At 35.9% G+C, this 16,445-nt stretch overlaps 1 protein-coding gene across 3 annotated transcripts in view; it reads right to left on the bottom strand.

Annotated features, from left to right (window-relative positions):
• ATF2 (activating transcription factor 2) overlaps positions 1–16,445 on the bottom strand; it is a 99,722-nt gene that overhangs the window by 33,455 nt on the left and 49,822 nt on the right. For 2 of the 3 annotated variants that reach the window (XR_012123687.1, XM_037020632.2), the window contains exons 8-10: positions 5,294–5,472; positions 4,588–4,702; positions 2,640–2,726 (exon numbers count right to left, since the gene is read on the bottom strand). Coding sequence is in view for 2 of the 3 variants with exons in the window: in XM_037020632.2 (XP_036876527.1) it covers positions 2,640–2,726; positions 4,588–4,702; positions 5,294–5,472 (381 nt within the window). In the remaining variant the exon portion in view is untranslated. The remainder of the gene's footprint in view (positions 1–2,639; positions 2,727–4,587; positions 4,703–5,293; positions 5,473–16,445) is intronic. The other variant, XM_037020633.2, reaches the window with a different exon arrangement.

Raw genomic sequence — 16,445 nt, 5'->3', positions numbered from 1 at the left:
CATAAACGACAAGTAACCAAATTGAAAAATGGACAAAAGTTATCATAAAAGATTCTGGCCAAATCAGACATCAAATTAAAACCATAACATATTTGCTACATACTCCCAGAAGGTCTACAATTAAAATGACACACAAAACCAAATGCGGGCAAAAATGTGGGAATAACTGGAATTCCTATACACTCACTGCTGGTGAGAATGTAAACCTCTGGCAAAAGGTCAGGTAGTTTCTTATAAAGTCAAGTATATACATACCCTCGGACTCAGGAATTCTCTCTTTGGCAAACAGACCAAAGAAAATATATGTCCACAAAAAGAACTGTACAAGAATGTGCACAGTAGCTTTATTTATGATAGCTAAACACTAAAAACCAATCAGTATCCATTCAATAGGAGAATGAATAAAGAAATTGTGGCATACTTACACGATGTAATACTTATCAATAAAAAGACCAAACTATGATACACTCAACAACATGGATAAATCTCACAGATAAATGCTTAGTTGGACACAAGAGTATATACTGATTCCATTTACATGAAATTCTAGAATTAATTGCTGGTGACAAATATCAGAACAGTCAGGGAGGGTGGACTGACTGGGAAGGGAAATTAACTTTCTAGCTAGGTGTTACTTCTATACCATAATAGCGGTGTGAGTTACATGAATGCACTTATTTATCAAAACTGTACAGTTAAAATCAGTCTATTTCAATGTATGTAAATTTTACATTAAGAAAGACCTATTATAATATAATTGAGTGCAAGTAGGCAGTGGTCTGAGGTATGGATAAAACAAGAATGGCAGTTATATTGCTAATAACTGAAGCTGGGTGATGGATACATGTGGGTTCATTATACTACACTTAGTGTATGTTTGAAATTTTCCATAGTGAAAAGTCAGAAGAAAAAAAAAAGAAATAGACTAATTTCTGAGTCCTTTTAATTAAAAACAGGACAATCTTATTTACTATCCCAATTAAAACAGGCAATCACCTAAATATTTTATATTAACAAAATTCTAGTAAGAAATTTAACTGGGTTGTTAAATTTAAACAGGGCAATCTGTGACTCCCTATGCTGTTTTGGGGTCTTCAACCAAAGATTGTTTTTCATATAAAAATCTGTGAAAGTTATACCACTGGTATTTTTGAACATACAAGCATATGAAACATTTTTATTTTTACTAATTAAATATCCTCATGACCTAAAAAAAAGTCATTCAGAAAAGTGTTAAATTTAATAGTTTCTACAAATGTGGTGTACTCTTGTAGCCAAAAGTATTTCTTTAAATCTGATTTGTTCCCTTTGAATTAATTTGTAGGACAAAAGTTCATTGAAGATGTAAAACTATTTTTAGATACAGCAGGATCTCTTTTTTTTCTTTATTCAGTTCTCACTCCAATTACTTCTCACTAACTGAATTCCTCAGTATTAGTACAGTGTGTTTAAAGTAGAAAGTGTAAAAACCATTCTAATGAAGCTCTTTTATTATCAAGTGAGTAAGATTCATCTTAGTTATCAAAGCTTTGACCTAAATAAACATGATGCTATGTAAAAAATTTCCCTCTTGGGTCTTCAAATTTTCTCCCCACAATCAGTAACTATCTAATTTTTCTAATTAGGTTAATTCAGCTGTTCATTTGTACATTCATTGTAAAAAAAGTTGTCACATTCCAATTTCAGATTATTCACACTAGTAGAGAATACCAGTACAAAATTTCAAGGCTTACAATATATAATGATTTTTATGCATCCAAATTTATATTGTTAGTACAGTGCCTAGCACAGAACAGAAGCAAATAATAGGTGTCTAATAATTATTTATTGTTCCTAAGGATACATTCATTAACTGAAGTTAAGAAGAATTAGCTCTGAAGTGTGTCAGAGGGTAGAAGGGGAATTATACTGATTAAAAAAAAAAAAAGCAGCAGCTTTAGGTCTTCTAGCAAGACCTCAGAAAATTAGTAAGTTTATAGGATTTGGGGCTAAGAGAGACCTCAGAAATCAAAGTTTAATCCATTTATTTTACCTATGAGGAAGTTGAGTCTCAGAAAAGCTAAAGTGACTTAATTAAGATTTGTGAGCATTAGAATTAGGACTAAAATAAAAATACCTGTCTCCTGGCTCCTAGTCTATAGTTCATCTCTTTAAGAATACCAACTTCTTAGCATCTGAAACACAACTCAAAAATATGGTTTTCCTTTATATATTATGTACAATGTTTACTAACTTGTATGCGATTTTACAATTCTTGTTAATGCTGTTCTAGTAGTTTGTGTCACTGTTTAAAACCACTCATTTTATCAGCATTGCCTTTAGACATTTATATCGTTTCAGCTGTAATATTCCTAGTCTCCACAAGGTGGAGAGCTTGTTTAAAAAGCCACAGACAAAAGACAAACCAAAAGAACTAGAACGTTACTCCCAATCTATTCATTTATTTTCAAGTTCCACTAAGTAGCCCCAATTTAATGGCGGCGTTCCTCTTCCAAATTTTCTGGTTCTTTCATAGTGTATAATACAGTCCATAATTTTATAAAGTCTGATCTCAACTGTGTACCTGAAGTGGGTTTTAATAGAAAAAAATAATTTAAAAAAGGCTCAAGAAATATATAGATAAGTAAAATCTTCCTTACCATTTTTGCTTCTGACTGTACTGGTTGAGGGGAGGAAGGACCTGGAATTCCTGGAACACTAGGCACCATGGTGACTGGTCTAACAAGCTATGTAAAATACACAGAAAAATAATTGCTAGATAATATATGCAAAACGAGACTTGTACTTTATTAACACAATGGATGCTATTACAATCTGGGACTTAACAATCAGAAAACTGTATCTCTACCCTGGACCCTTACTGATCTCAAATTCTGATTTATCCTTCAAATCTTCTCAATTTCTCTGAGACACTTGCTTCTCTAATCTTCAATTTTCACAATTTCTTTTTTAATAGTTCATTCTTACAGAAACTCCTAATATTCAAAGTGATGCAAAATTTCTCACAGACTTGTCACACTTCCATTTTTTAATGTGAAAGGAAAGAATGTCAAAACTTGTGACAACCAGGCATAAAACATAATTTCACTGATGAATTTTGCCTTTTAAAAAATATGTATATATAAAATTTCTAATATATATACAGAAGTTCTTTGATGTATTTATACTGCATAATGACAAAGAACTTCGTTGCCTCTAATAACTTCTCTAATAATAATAATGATCTGGAACAGATTTTTCCATTTTTTTTTAAAACCTAGTATCAACACTGGGAGATCAGTTATTGTATAATTTAAGTGGATTTCTTCTTTCATTTCAGTTTCTTTTATCACTACACCTAACAGGATAAGCCATGTAATCTCAAAATTAGCATCAGAAAAGAGGAAGTAGTCACCTTATATTTGAGTCCTCAAATAATGCATTTTGAACAGCAAAGTTCTGTTTGAAGATAACACATCTTGAAATTATTTCAATCAATGTTCATTTTAGATACTTAGAAAGATCACTTGGAAGAATTAGTTAACAGAACTGTACATATTTAACATTACTTTTAGTAATATTCCTGGGGATATAATCTCACCAAAAGTGTTTAGATTGCTACTATAAGTAGGCTTTTAGAAATACTTGTTAAAAGCTTTACAATAAATGATTATATTGTACTGATCAGAAATACCTATCTACAAGGTAAAAGAAGAAACTTATCTTTTTATTATGAATGAGTATTAGGGCTTAGGATAAGATTCTCAGGAAGAAAATGACAGATTGAAAAAGTGTTATGTTGAAATTACTCAGGTGAAAATAAAAATATGCTTTGGAATACTGTGCTAGATGTCTTAAAAGTTGTTACAATGATGAAATTTGAATGTTGCAGACTTATTTGTAGATTTGAATAATATAGTTATATGAAATGTAAATAGGAAAAAAAAACATTATTTCTAACTTAAATTATTCCAATGTGCTTTTAAATATTCACTAAATTATTAAATATTGTAAGTAGATACTGTTATCTTTCAAAACATATATTTAACATGCCCCCTCAAAAAACTTCTTTTGGATATTACATTCCCATCCTTCAAAGGTTGTCAATTTCTCTGAGATATTTGCATTAGGAAAGTGGGGGACTATCATTTTAGACCATTCAGATTTTCACATGCTTGAGACAGCTAAGGAATTCTGTAAACCCAACATTACAGTAAAAGGTCAAGAATGTTTTTATAAACAATTTCTACAATAATCAAAATCCATGGAGTTACCTAACAAGTATTCTAGCATAAATATATTCTTGAAGAATAGAAATCTGTATTAATTTTTGAATCTACAAATCTAGTCAAATTGAAACAGTTTGAATTAGGAGTAAAGTTCTTAATATTAAAAATACAAGGAAAACAGTTAATATTTTGGGAAGATGGAAAAATGTTTTTTCTATCCAATTATGTTTGCCTCCGATGGTATATGCTATCACTATAAATAATAATAAGTACTTGTCACCACTAATAAGCATTTTGTTGAATTCAGATTCATAAAGCAGTATCAAAGATAAGTTTTACTATATAGAAAAGATTTAAATAGTCTAAATTTCAGACTTACTGGGACTGCAGCTGGAACATGCACATTAGAACTTGTAATTGATGCAGGAATAGCGACAGGCATGGTTTGTCCATTGGGAAGATGTAAAAGAAGAGGAAATGGGCCTGGTACAGGACTAAGAAAAACAAAAAGGAAGTTAAAAGAAATTGTAGCAATTATTTCTAAATATATAATAGTTTTTAACTAATATTATATGAAAATAAACTTTCTAACCACTGCAAAGCAAGTTACATTTTTAATTATTTTTTATTGCAACCTAATTGTATAATGTATGCAGCAGTGTGAAAAACAACAGGGAAAATATGAGACAAGTTATGGATTTACTTAGGACAATCTCCAATGTACTAAATGAGAAAAATTTTTATCAGAGAGCTCTTGACAGCTACCTGAAATATCATGAAACTGAAAGAAATGTCATCCGGTGGTGGAGTAGTTTTATGTTTGTGTGAAATAGCATGAAAATAAGAGACATCCTTAAATTCACATTCTATGTTGTTTTTAAAATTAAATTTTAATTTATTTTCTAATCATTAGATAATATTTACATTAAACTCTACCCAAGTGCCTTTCCCAAAATCAAAGCATGCTGAATATGATTCACACACACACACAGGCCACAATTTGAATAATAAAATGTTTTAAGAAAAAATCACAGTAAGAAAAACTTAATTCATAAACAGTTCAATGACTGGCCCAAATTACTTACACAATTGGCCGGTTGGAGGATGGTGCCTGGGTGATTACAGAACTTGAGGTTGGTGAAGGTACTGCCTGCTGAATAATTACACTTGAGTCAGAACTTGTAAGCAGCACATTGGGAACCTGTAATGATGCTGGACGAACAATAGCTGACGTAGGCTGTGCAGTCTGTGCCAATGGTACTTCCTATTTAATAATGAGACAGAGAGAGGGTATAATTTAAAAATGCAAGTCAGATCATGTATGCATACTTATCAAAGCTCCCATAGAATACTTAATACTCTCTAAAGTAAAAGCAGTATCTAGCGTTATTTAAAAGAACATTTTAGATGGATTTACCTTGGGATTTTATCAAACACACAGAGAAGACATAATACCCATTCTCCTTAAAGTGTTCCAAAAATAGAAGAAGAGGGAATACTCCCAAACTCATTCTATGAAGCCAACATCACCCTAATACCAAAACCAGGCAAAGACCCCACCAAAAAAGAAAATTACAGACCAATATCCCTGATGAATGTAGATGCAAAAATACTCAATAAAATATTAGCAAACAGAATTCAACAGTATATCAAAAGGATCATACACCATGACCAAGTGGGATTCATCCCAGGGATGCAAGGATGGTACAACATTCGAAAATCCATCAACATCATCCACCACATCAACAAAAAGAAAGACAAAAACCACATGATCATCTCCATAGATGCTGAAAAAGCATTTGACAAAATTCAACATCCATTCATGATAAAAACTCTCAGCAAAATGGGAATAGAGGGCAAGTACCTCAACATAATAAAGGCCATATATAAACCCACAGCCAGCATTATACTGAACAGCGAGAAGCTGAAAGCATTTCCTCTGAGATCGGGAACCAGACAGGGATGCCCACTCTCCCCACTGTTACTTAACATAGTACTGGAGGTCCTAGCCACGGCAATCAGACAAAACAAAGAAATACAAGGAATCCAGATTGGTAAAGAAGAAGTTAAACTGTCACTATCTGCAGATGATATGATACTGTACATAAAAAACCCTAAAGACTCCACTCCAAAACTACTAGAACTGATATCGGAATACAGCAAAGTTGCAGGATACAAAATTAACACACAGAAATCTGTAGCTTTCCTATACACTAACAATGAATCAATAGAAAGAGAAATCAGAAAAACAATTCCATTCACCATTGCATCAAAAAGAATAAAATACCTAGGAATAAACCTAACCAAAGAAGTGAAAGACTTATACTCTGAAAACTACAAGTCACTCTTAAGAGAAATTAAAGGGGACACTAATAAATGGAAACTCATCCCATGCTCATGGCTAGGAAGAATTAATATCGTCAAAATGGCCATCCTGCCCAAGGCAATATACAGATTTGAGGCAATCCCTCTCAAATTACCAGCAACATTCTTCAATGAATTGGAACAAATAATTCAAAAATTCATATGGAAACACCAAAGACCCCGAATAGCCAATGCAATCCTGAAAAAGAAGAATAAAGTAGGGGGGATCTCACTCCCCAACTTCAAGCTCTACTACAAAGCCATAGTAATCAAGACAATTTGGTACTGGTACAAGAACAGAGCCACAGACCAGTGGAACAGATTGGAGACTCCAGACATTAACCCAAACATATATGGTCAATTAATATTTGATAAAGGAGCCATGGACATACAATGGCATAATGACAGTCTCTTCAACAGATGGTGCTGGCAAAACTGGACAGCTACATGTAGGAGAATGAAACTGGACCTTTGTCTAACCCCATATACAAAGGTAAACTCAAAATGGATCAACGACCTGAATGTAAGTCATGAAACCATTAAACTCTTGGAAAAAAACATAGGCAAAAACATCTTAGACATAAACATGAGTGACCTCTTCTTGAACTTATCTCCCCGGGCAAGGAAAACAACAGCAAAAATGAGCAAGTGGGACTACATTAAGCTGAAAAGCTTCTGTACAGCGAAAGACACCATCAATAGAACAAAAAGGGACCCTACTGTATGGGAGAATATATTTGAAAATGACAGATCCGATAAAGGCCTGACGTCCAGAATATATAAAGAGCTCACACGCCTCAACAAACAAAAAACAAATAACCCAATTAAAAAATGGGCAGAGGAACTGAGCAGACAGTTCTCTAAAAAAGAAATACAGATGGCCAAGAGACACATGAAAAGATGCTCCACATCGCTAATTATCAGAGAAATGCAAATTAAAACTACAATGAGGTATCACCTCACACCAGTAAGGATAGCTGCCATCCAAAAGACAAACAACAACAAATGTTGGCGAGGCTGTGGAGAAAGGGGAACCCTCCTACACTGCTGGTGGGAATGTAAATTAGTTCAACCATTGTGGAAAGCAGTATGGAGGTGCATCAAAATGCTCAAAACAGACCTACCATTTGACCCAGGAATTCCACTCCTAGGAATTTACCCTAAGAACGCAGCAATCAAGTTTGAGAAAGACAGATGCATCCCTATGTTTATCGCAGCACTATTTACAATAGCCAAGAATTGGAAGCAACCTAAATGTCCATCGGTAGATGAATGGATAAAGAAGATGTGGTACATATACACAATGGAATACTACTCAGCCATAAGAAGTGGAAAAATCTAACCATTTGCAGCAACATGGATGGAGCTGGAGAGTATTATGCTCAGTGAAATAAGCCAAGCGGAGAAAGAGAAATACCAAATGGTTTCACTCATCTGAGGAGTATAAGAACAAAGGAAAAACTGAAGGAACAAAACAGCAGTGGAATTACAGAACCCAAAAATGGACTAACAGGTACCAAAGGGAAAGGAACTGGGGAGGATGGGTGGGCAGGGAGGGATGGGGGGGGGAAGAAGAAGGGGGTACTAAGATTAGCCTGCATGGGCGGGAGGGAGAAAGGGGAGGGTGGGCTGCACAACACAGAGAGGACAAGTTGTGATTCTACAACATTTTGCTAAGCTGATGGACAGTAACCATAATGTGGTTGTTAGGGGGGACCTGATATAGGGGAGAGCATAGTAAACGTAGTATTCTTCATGTAAGTGTAGATTAAAGATTAAAAAAAAAAAAAAAGAAAGAAAGAAAGAAGAAAAGGGGGATTACTCTTTGATAGGATAAAACTATTGGTAAATCAAAGATCAACGCATGCTTTAAATATCCTTAACATTGATCACTTAAAGGGTGTCAGATGATCAGCTATGGAGGTACTCTTTTCTGATAATATTCCTTTCTCTTAATAAAAAAAAAAAAAAAAAAAGCAGTTCCTGTGTGCTGGCCTACAATGAGTTCTGCACAGTGGTATAGAGGGCATGTCAAAGTGTAGGCAAAGGGTCTGTTTGTTTCTATGCAGAACATCAAGGCCTAGCTTGGATACCCAGAAAATGAACTAAGATACGATATGAGGACGAGCTTCCGGCATCAGCACTCTCTGGAGGACTTGTGCCGGGGGATGATCATCAAAAAGCCTCCACAGGGATCCGTGCGATGCTGTGGTTGTGGCTGCATCCAGCCCACCGTTTCCTGGACTTGCCATTGGAATGAGGAGGGAGATGTCTAGGCTGGCATGTGCATACAGTGAGACAACGAATTTGACCGTATCTGTACTGTTGGAACTCAACCAGGAGTTGGGAGGGGTGCAAGTTGTAGCACTCCAAAATCTTATGACTATAGACTATCTACGGTTAAAAGAACATATGGGATGTGAACAGATCCCAGAAATGGGCTGCTTTAATTTGTCTGATTTCTCTCAGACTGTTCAAGTACAGTTGGACAATATCCATCATATCATAGACAAATTTTCACAAATGCCTAGGGTGCCTAAATGGTTTTCTTGGCTTCACTGGAGATGGATGGTAATTATAGATTTGCTTTGTTTATGTCACCGTATTCCTATTATGTTAATATGTGTGTGCAAATTAGTAGTTTAAAACCTATACATACTTAAGGTACTCTACAAGAAGATATGTCAAAGAAATAATCAATCCTCCCATGTTTTCTTCCATATGCTACCTCTATAGCTTTTCTTCTTCCTTCCTAATTACAACCCTGAAATAGAATTCGTGCCTCATATCAAATTTACCGAGTATCATAATTCCTCCAGGTGGTAAAGATACCTCGAGACAAGTGCTGGGCATAGAAGCCACAGGGCATAAATCTGCAAAGAAGTAAAAAGCTAACCTTTTCAAACAACATGGCTTCTCTCTCACTTACCAACTTTACATTTCCCTGTATGGCCCCGGAAGATGACTGGTTAGCCAGAGACGGGTAAGATTCCTCAAGGGAAGAACAACCTAAGACAGGCACAGTCGCAGGGGGGCCTTCAGGTGAGAAATTGGGGAACAACAGTGATGAAGCTTAGAACCTCACACTCCCCCCTCTGAGTTGAGAGAAAGCTTCTGCATCCATGGATGTTTTGCTGCCCTTGTCTAGCTTGGATTAACACTTGGTCCATAGGCACACACCTGATCATCTACATTTGCCCTCTTACAGCACTAAACTATGTTTTCTACCTTTATCTTGCATCTACCTACCACTTCAGCAGTTTATTACAAATAAAAATAATAATAATAATAAAGGGAGAAATGTGGGATCAACATATAAATTAAGTATAAAAATCAAACGAATATTCATATTTGATCTGATTGTTTATAGTTCATAATGCGTGATCAAAACCGAAAGTTTCTGTGATGAATGCCCTTGTACTGTTCACCGTGTAAGAATTTATTCACTATGTAAGAATTCGTTCACCATGTAAAAACTTGTTCATTATGCTTCAGAAGATCGGAAACTGATGAGAATTAGGCTTGAGATGGATTAATGATTGTGCATTGAGCATTGACCCCCCTATACAGAATCTTATTGTTGTTAACAACCATTTGATCAATAAATATGAGAGGTGCCCTCTCAAAAAAAAAAAAAAATATATATATATATATATATATATATATAAATATAAAGACTTCATCCAAAGTTTTATAGAAAGTAAAAGGAATAAATTGCAAACAATCAAATCAAAAGTGAAAGCATATGTCAATATAAGAAGCAGTGTTTCAATGGAATATTTTCCTGAGATTTACACATAACTTGAAAATCCTTATGAAATTCGCCTTCTATTGCCACTGAAGTATTTTGTATAGAATTCAAAATGAGATAATAAAATATTTTACTCTTTAAAAAAAAAAAAGAACATTTTAGACACAGCTATGAAGTTTCAAAAGCAATGTTCATACTTTGATTTTAAAAGATCTTTGTCATTTTTTCAGTACTTGTTTTCCTATGAATTCAGAAGCAAGTCTGGGCAACTTAGCTATGATTCCATGAGAAGTTTAGTAAAAACTACAATCCATTCTCATGAAGTCATGTAACTTAAAATCAAGAAGGGATTGCCTAGTCCCACTCCCTCATTATACTATAAAAAGAGGAAGACTGTGTTAATGTTGATACAAATTCAGTAATAAAAATGTTAAAATGTCTTTAAAGCAATACAACTGGTTGCTAATCTCACGTAGCTACCTCCCCCCATTACCAATAATTTCTCTGTATCAAAGGGCCAATCAATATGGAGTATCTCAAATGTAAAATAAGTAATTATTATATGAGATCTTTCTAAATTAAGGAAAAACAGAATTTGTGAATTAACCAGTACTTTACAGATGGTGTTTCCCCAGTTTTACTGATTAGGAAGAGATTAAGGGACTTGCTCAGAACTCTTTAAGAACTAAATATAAAGATTGGGTTTACTGTGTTCTTTGTATCGGCCTTTATGCTTCCAACTATTACCAAAATCGTAATAAGCTATACAGAAAGAAAGATTAACTAGTACTATTGGAACTTCATTTATTCAACACACTTGAGAATTTATAGCATGACCTCAAAGACTAGTAGGAAGAGAGAGAGACAATGAACCAAACAAGAAAATTTTAGATTGTATTGTGTGATAAGTAATAGTACAACATAATCATGGAAGATTAATTGAGGGAAGGCTGGAGTTGGCTACTTTGTATAGCATAGGGGGTGTAAGGTGAGCTTTTTTGCAAAAATGGCATTGAACTGATAACTAAACGATGAGGAGAGCATGCTAGGGAGAAAGAAGTAACACTAAAAGTAATATCTCTGAAACAGGAAAAAACTTGGGAGTATTTGCTGAACACACCAGAGAGTGGCATGACATGAAGCTGGATGGGTAAATATGTCCAGATGAATGTGGGCTTATGGAAAAAGTATGGGTTATCTTAACTGCAATGGCAAACCACTGAAGGATTTTAAGCAGTGAAGGGACATTTTTATTAAAAATAAAACCATCTATGGAAAATGGATTGGAGATGGAAGTAGAAAATCCAGTTAGAGGGTACTGGTTAATAATCCAAGTAAAAGATATGATGGCATGGACTAAGGTCATGACACAGAAATAAGAAGAGGATAAATTACAGATATATTCAGGAGGTAGGTCTGGTAAGATTTGCTGTTGGTTTTTGTGTAAAGGACAAAAAGGGATCAAGGGTTCTTGGCCTGAGTAGGTGGATGGAGAGAAAATTTGCTGAGACAGGGAAAATTTGGGGAAAGAATCAATGGCTCTGATTTAGACATATTAAGAGGTCTATTAGACATAAACTCCATAAGATGGAGTCATATATGAATACGGAAATCTGCGAGATATGTGGGTCAACATAAATTTGAGTCATTAGTATGGAGATGATTTTTAAAGTTATGGGTCTAGATGAGATCACCTAGGAAGAAAATCAAGAAAAAAAAGAAAGTTGGATCTAGAACTAACTTACAATGTAGCTTTTACAACATGACTATGTCCTGCCCAAGGGAACTAATGAGTGATGAATGCATGGAGAATGAATACTTATAAAAGAGGCAAAAACTGTAATAATCAGGGAAAGGCTGTTTAGGGTGAAGGAACCAGCATGCTCTCTAGGAAATCCAAGATTTAACAACATTTTTCTAATAACTGTTAATGTCAAAACTACCTTTACATCCAACAAGAACAGGATAAAGTAAATGCATTAAAATAATGATAAAATAAAATACAACAATGACCATTAAAAATTATGATTTTGGAAAATTTCTAATGACACAAGAAAATGTTCATTAATCTAAAGCACAATATAAAAGTAAACAAGGGGAGGAGCCAAAATGGCAGTGTAAGTAGGGCAGCAGAAATCTCCTCCCAAAACCATATATATTTTTGAAAATACAACAAATACAACTATTCCTAAAAGAGAGACCAGACGATACAGTAAAACAGCCAGGCTACACCTACATCTGTGAGAACTCAGCATCTCAACAAGTGGGTAAGACACAAGCCGCAGCCTGGGAAGATCAGAACGCTACCCTCATCCCAGACCACTGGCAGGAGAAAAGGAATCTGAGCGGGGAGGGAGTGGAAGGGCAGGGCTGCTAAATAACCAGCCCTAGTAATTTGCACCAGGAGTGCAGACACACATTGCATGGTGTGTTGGATATTAGGTAAACGGAAAAGTAAAATCTGTAAGTGGGTCCTGAAGCTGGCTCCCGTGTGACAAAAAAAAAAAAAAGCGAGTGCTTTTTGAAAGCTTTAAAGCGACAGGGGCCTCATGGCTGGACGGAATCGTCCTGGCACACTCGGCCCAGCAGGCTGGGAATCCTGAGGAACTTCAGGCACCCCAGGCCACTGGATGGAAATGCACCTCTGAAGCCCCTCACAGCAATAAGCAGCCTGCCATTTGTTCCCCCCAACGCGGCCCCGCCACAGTGGCGGAGCAGCCAGAGAGCGGCTGCGCCCACAGCAGCCACCCAGAGCCTCCACGCAGTGCACAACGGCCCAGGCCAGACCCAGAGGCTGCCACCGGTGCACAGCTGCCCAGCGCAGAGGAAGCTGGGGCAAGGCATGAAGGGCGCGGTTCTTGCAGGAGAGCACACCCAGTGCGCCTGCCACACCCCGCAGGGCTCTGGGCTGCATCGCATGCAGAGGCTCAGGGGATTAACCCGGACACTGCTCCTGCATGCAGGTAACTGAAACAGGCAATGGAGAAGGACAAGGCGACCAGCAAGCAGGAAGGGACTGTTCTCCCAGCTGATGCATGCACCACCAGCCTGCGATTACCTCTATTGCCATGAAAACACAGAAGAATTTTGTCCAGTCCAGAACTATCCAGACAACCCCTGAGAGAGGGCCTGGGGAGATAGATTTAACCAATCACTCTGAAAAAGAATTCAAAATAAAGGTCATAACCATGCTGATAGACCTGCAGAGAAATATACAAGAGCTAAACGATCAAGTCAGGAGGGAGAATACAGAAATAAAACAATGTCTGGAAGGACTAAAGAGCAGACTGGATGAGGTGCAAGAGACCGTTAATGGAATAGAAATCAGAGAATAGGAATACAGAGAAGCTGAGGCAGAGAGAGATAAAAGGACCTCCAAGAATGAAAGAATATTAAGAGAACTTTGTGACCAAACCAAACGGAACAATATTTGCATTATAGGGGTGCCAGAAGAAGAAGAGAGAGAAAAAGGGATTGAAAGTGTATTTGAAGAAATAATTGCTGAAAACTTCCCCAAATTGGGGGAGGAAATAGTCTCTTAGACCATGGAAGCCCATAGATCTCCCAACAGAAGGGACCCAAAGAGGACAACACCAAGACATATAATAATTAAAATGGCAAAGATCAAAGACAAGGACAGAGTATTAAAGGCAGCCAGAGAGAGAAAAAAGGTCACCTATAAAGGAAAATCTAACAGGCTATCATCAGACTTCTCAACAGAAACATTACAGGCCAGAAGAGAATGGCATGATACAGTTAATGAAATGAAACAGAAGAGCCTTGAACCAAGAATACTGTATCCAGCACGATTATCATTTAAATATGAAGGAGGGATTAAACAATTCCAAGACAAGCAAAACTTAAGGGAATTTGCCTCCCACAAACCACCTCTACAGGATATTTTAGAGACTGCTCTAGATGGAAGCACTCCTAAGGCTAAGTAGATGTCAACAGAGAAAATAAAATGACACCAAAGAAAGCAAACCACCCAAATACTAACTAAAGGCAAAAAATAAAATCAACTGTTCACAAAAGCAGTGAAAGCGAACACAAAAGAGTACAGAATAAAACACCGAACATAAAGAATGGAGGAGGAGGAGTAAGAAGGGAGAGAAATAAAGAATCATCAGACTGTGTTTATAATAGCTTAGTAAGTCAGTTAAGTTAGACGGTTAGATAGTAAAAAAGCTACTCTTGAACCTTTGGTAACCACGAATCTAAAGCCTGCAATGGCAATAAGTACATATCTTTCAATAGTCACCATAAATGTAAATGGACTGAATGCACCAATCAAAAGACAGAGTAACAGAACTGATAAAAAAGCAAGGCCCATCTATATGCTGCTTACAAGAGACATACCTCAAACCCAAAGACATATACAGACTAAAAGTCAAGGGTTGGAAAAAGATATTTCATGCAAACAATAGGGAGAAAAAAGCAGGTGTTGCAGTACTAGTATCAGACAAAATAGACTCCAAAACAAAGAAAGTAACAAGAGATAAAGAAGGACATTACATAATGATAAAGTGGGCAGTCCAACAAGATGATATAACCATTATAAATATATATACACCCAATAGAGGAGCACCAACATATGTGAAACAAATACTAACAAAATTAAAGGAGGAAATAGAATGCAATGCATTCATTTTAGGAGACATCAACACACCACTCACTCCAAAGGACAGATCAGCCAGACAGAAAATTGGTAAAGAAACTTAGGCACTGAGCAACACATTAGAACAGATGGACCTAACAGACATCTACAGAATCTACACCCAAAAGCAGCAGAATATACATTATTCTCAAGTGCACATGGAACATTTTCCAGAACAGACCACATACTAAGCAACAAAAAGAGTCTTATTAAACTCTGAGAGATTGAAATTGTATCAACCAACTTCTCAGATCACAACAGTATAAAACTAGAAATAAACTGTACAAAGAAAACAAAAAGGCTCACAAATACATGGAGGCTTAACATGCTCCTAAATAATCAATGGATCAATGACCAAATTAAAACAGAGATAAAGCAATATATGGAGACAAATGAAAATAACAGCACAATGCCCAAACTTCTGTGGAACGCCACGAAGGCAGTTCTAAGAGGAAAGTATATAACAATCCAGGCCTATGTAAAGAAGGAAGAAAGATTCCAAATGAATAGTCTAAATCCACAATTATTGAAACTGGAAAAAGAGGAACAAATGAAGCCCAAAGGCAGCAGGAGGGACATAATAAAGATCAGAGAAGAAATGAGTAAAACTGAGAAGATAAAACAATAGAAAAAATTAATGAAACTAAGAGCTGGTTATTTGAGAAAATAAACAAAATAGATAAACCCCTAACCAGACTTACTAGGAGAAAAAGAGAATCTACACACATCAACAGAATCAGAAATGAGAAGGAAAAAACCATGACAGACACCACAGAAATATAAAGAGTTATTAGAGAATACTACGAAAACCTATATGCTAACAAGCCGGATAACCTAGAAGAAATGGACAACTTCCTAGAAAAATACAACCTTCCAAGACTGACCAAGGAAGAAACACAAAATCTAAACAGACCCATTACCACCAACAAAATCAAATTGGTAATCAAAAATTACCCAAGAACAAAATTCCAGACCACATGGATTCACTGCTGAATTTTATCAGACACTTAAAGACATAATACCCATTCTTCTTAACGTTTTCCAAAAAACAGAAGAGAAGGCAATACTTTCAAACTTACTCTATGAAGCAAGCATCACTCTAATACCAAACCAGGGAAAGACACCACAAAAAAAGAAAATTACAGACCAGTATCCCTCATGAACATAGATGCAAAAATACTCAACAAAATATTAGCAAACAGAATTCAAAAATACATCAAGAGGATTATACACCATGATCAAGTGGAATTCATCCCAGGGATGCAAGGATGTTAAAAAAATAATAATAATAACATTCGAAAATCCATCAACATCATCCACCACATCAACAAAAAGGACAAAAACCACATGATCGTTTCCATAGATGCTGAAAAAGAATCTGACAGAATTCAACATCCATTCATGATAAAAACTCTCAACAAAATGGGGATAGAGGGAAAGTACCTCAAAACAATAAAGGCCATAT

This window comes from Manis javanica, chromosome 12 (assembly GCF_040802235.1).
Source record: "Manis javanica isolate MJ-LG chromosome 12, MJ_LKY, whole genome shotgun sequence".
Taxonomy (NCBI): Eukaryota; Metazoa; Chordata; class Mammalia; order Pholidota; family Manidae; genus Manis; species Manis javanica.
The sequence above is the reverse complement of the archived record's forward strand: the minus strand, read 5'-3'. Positions and strand labels throughout refer to the sequence as shown.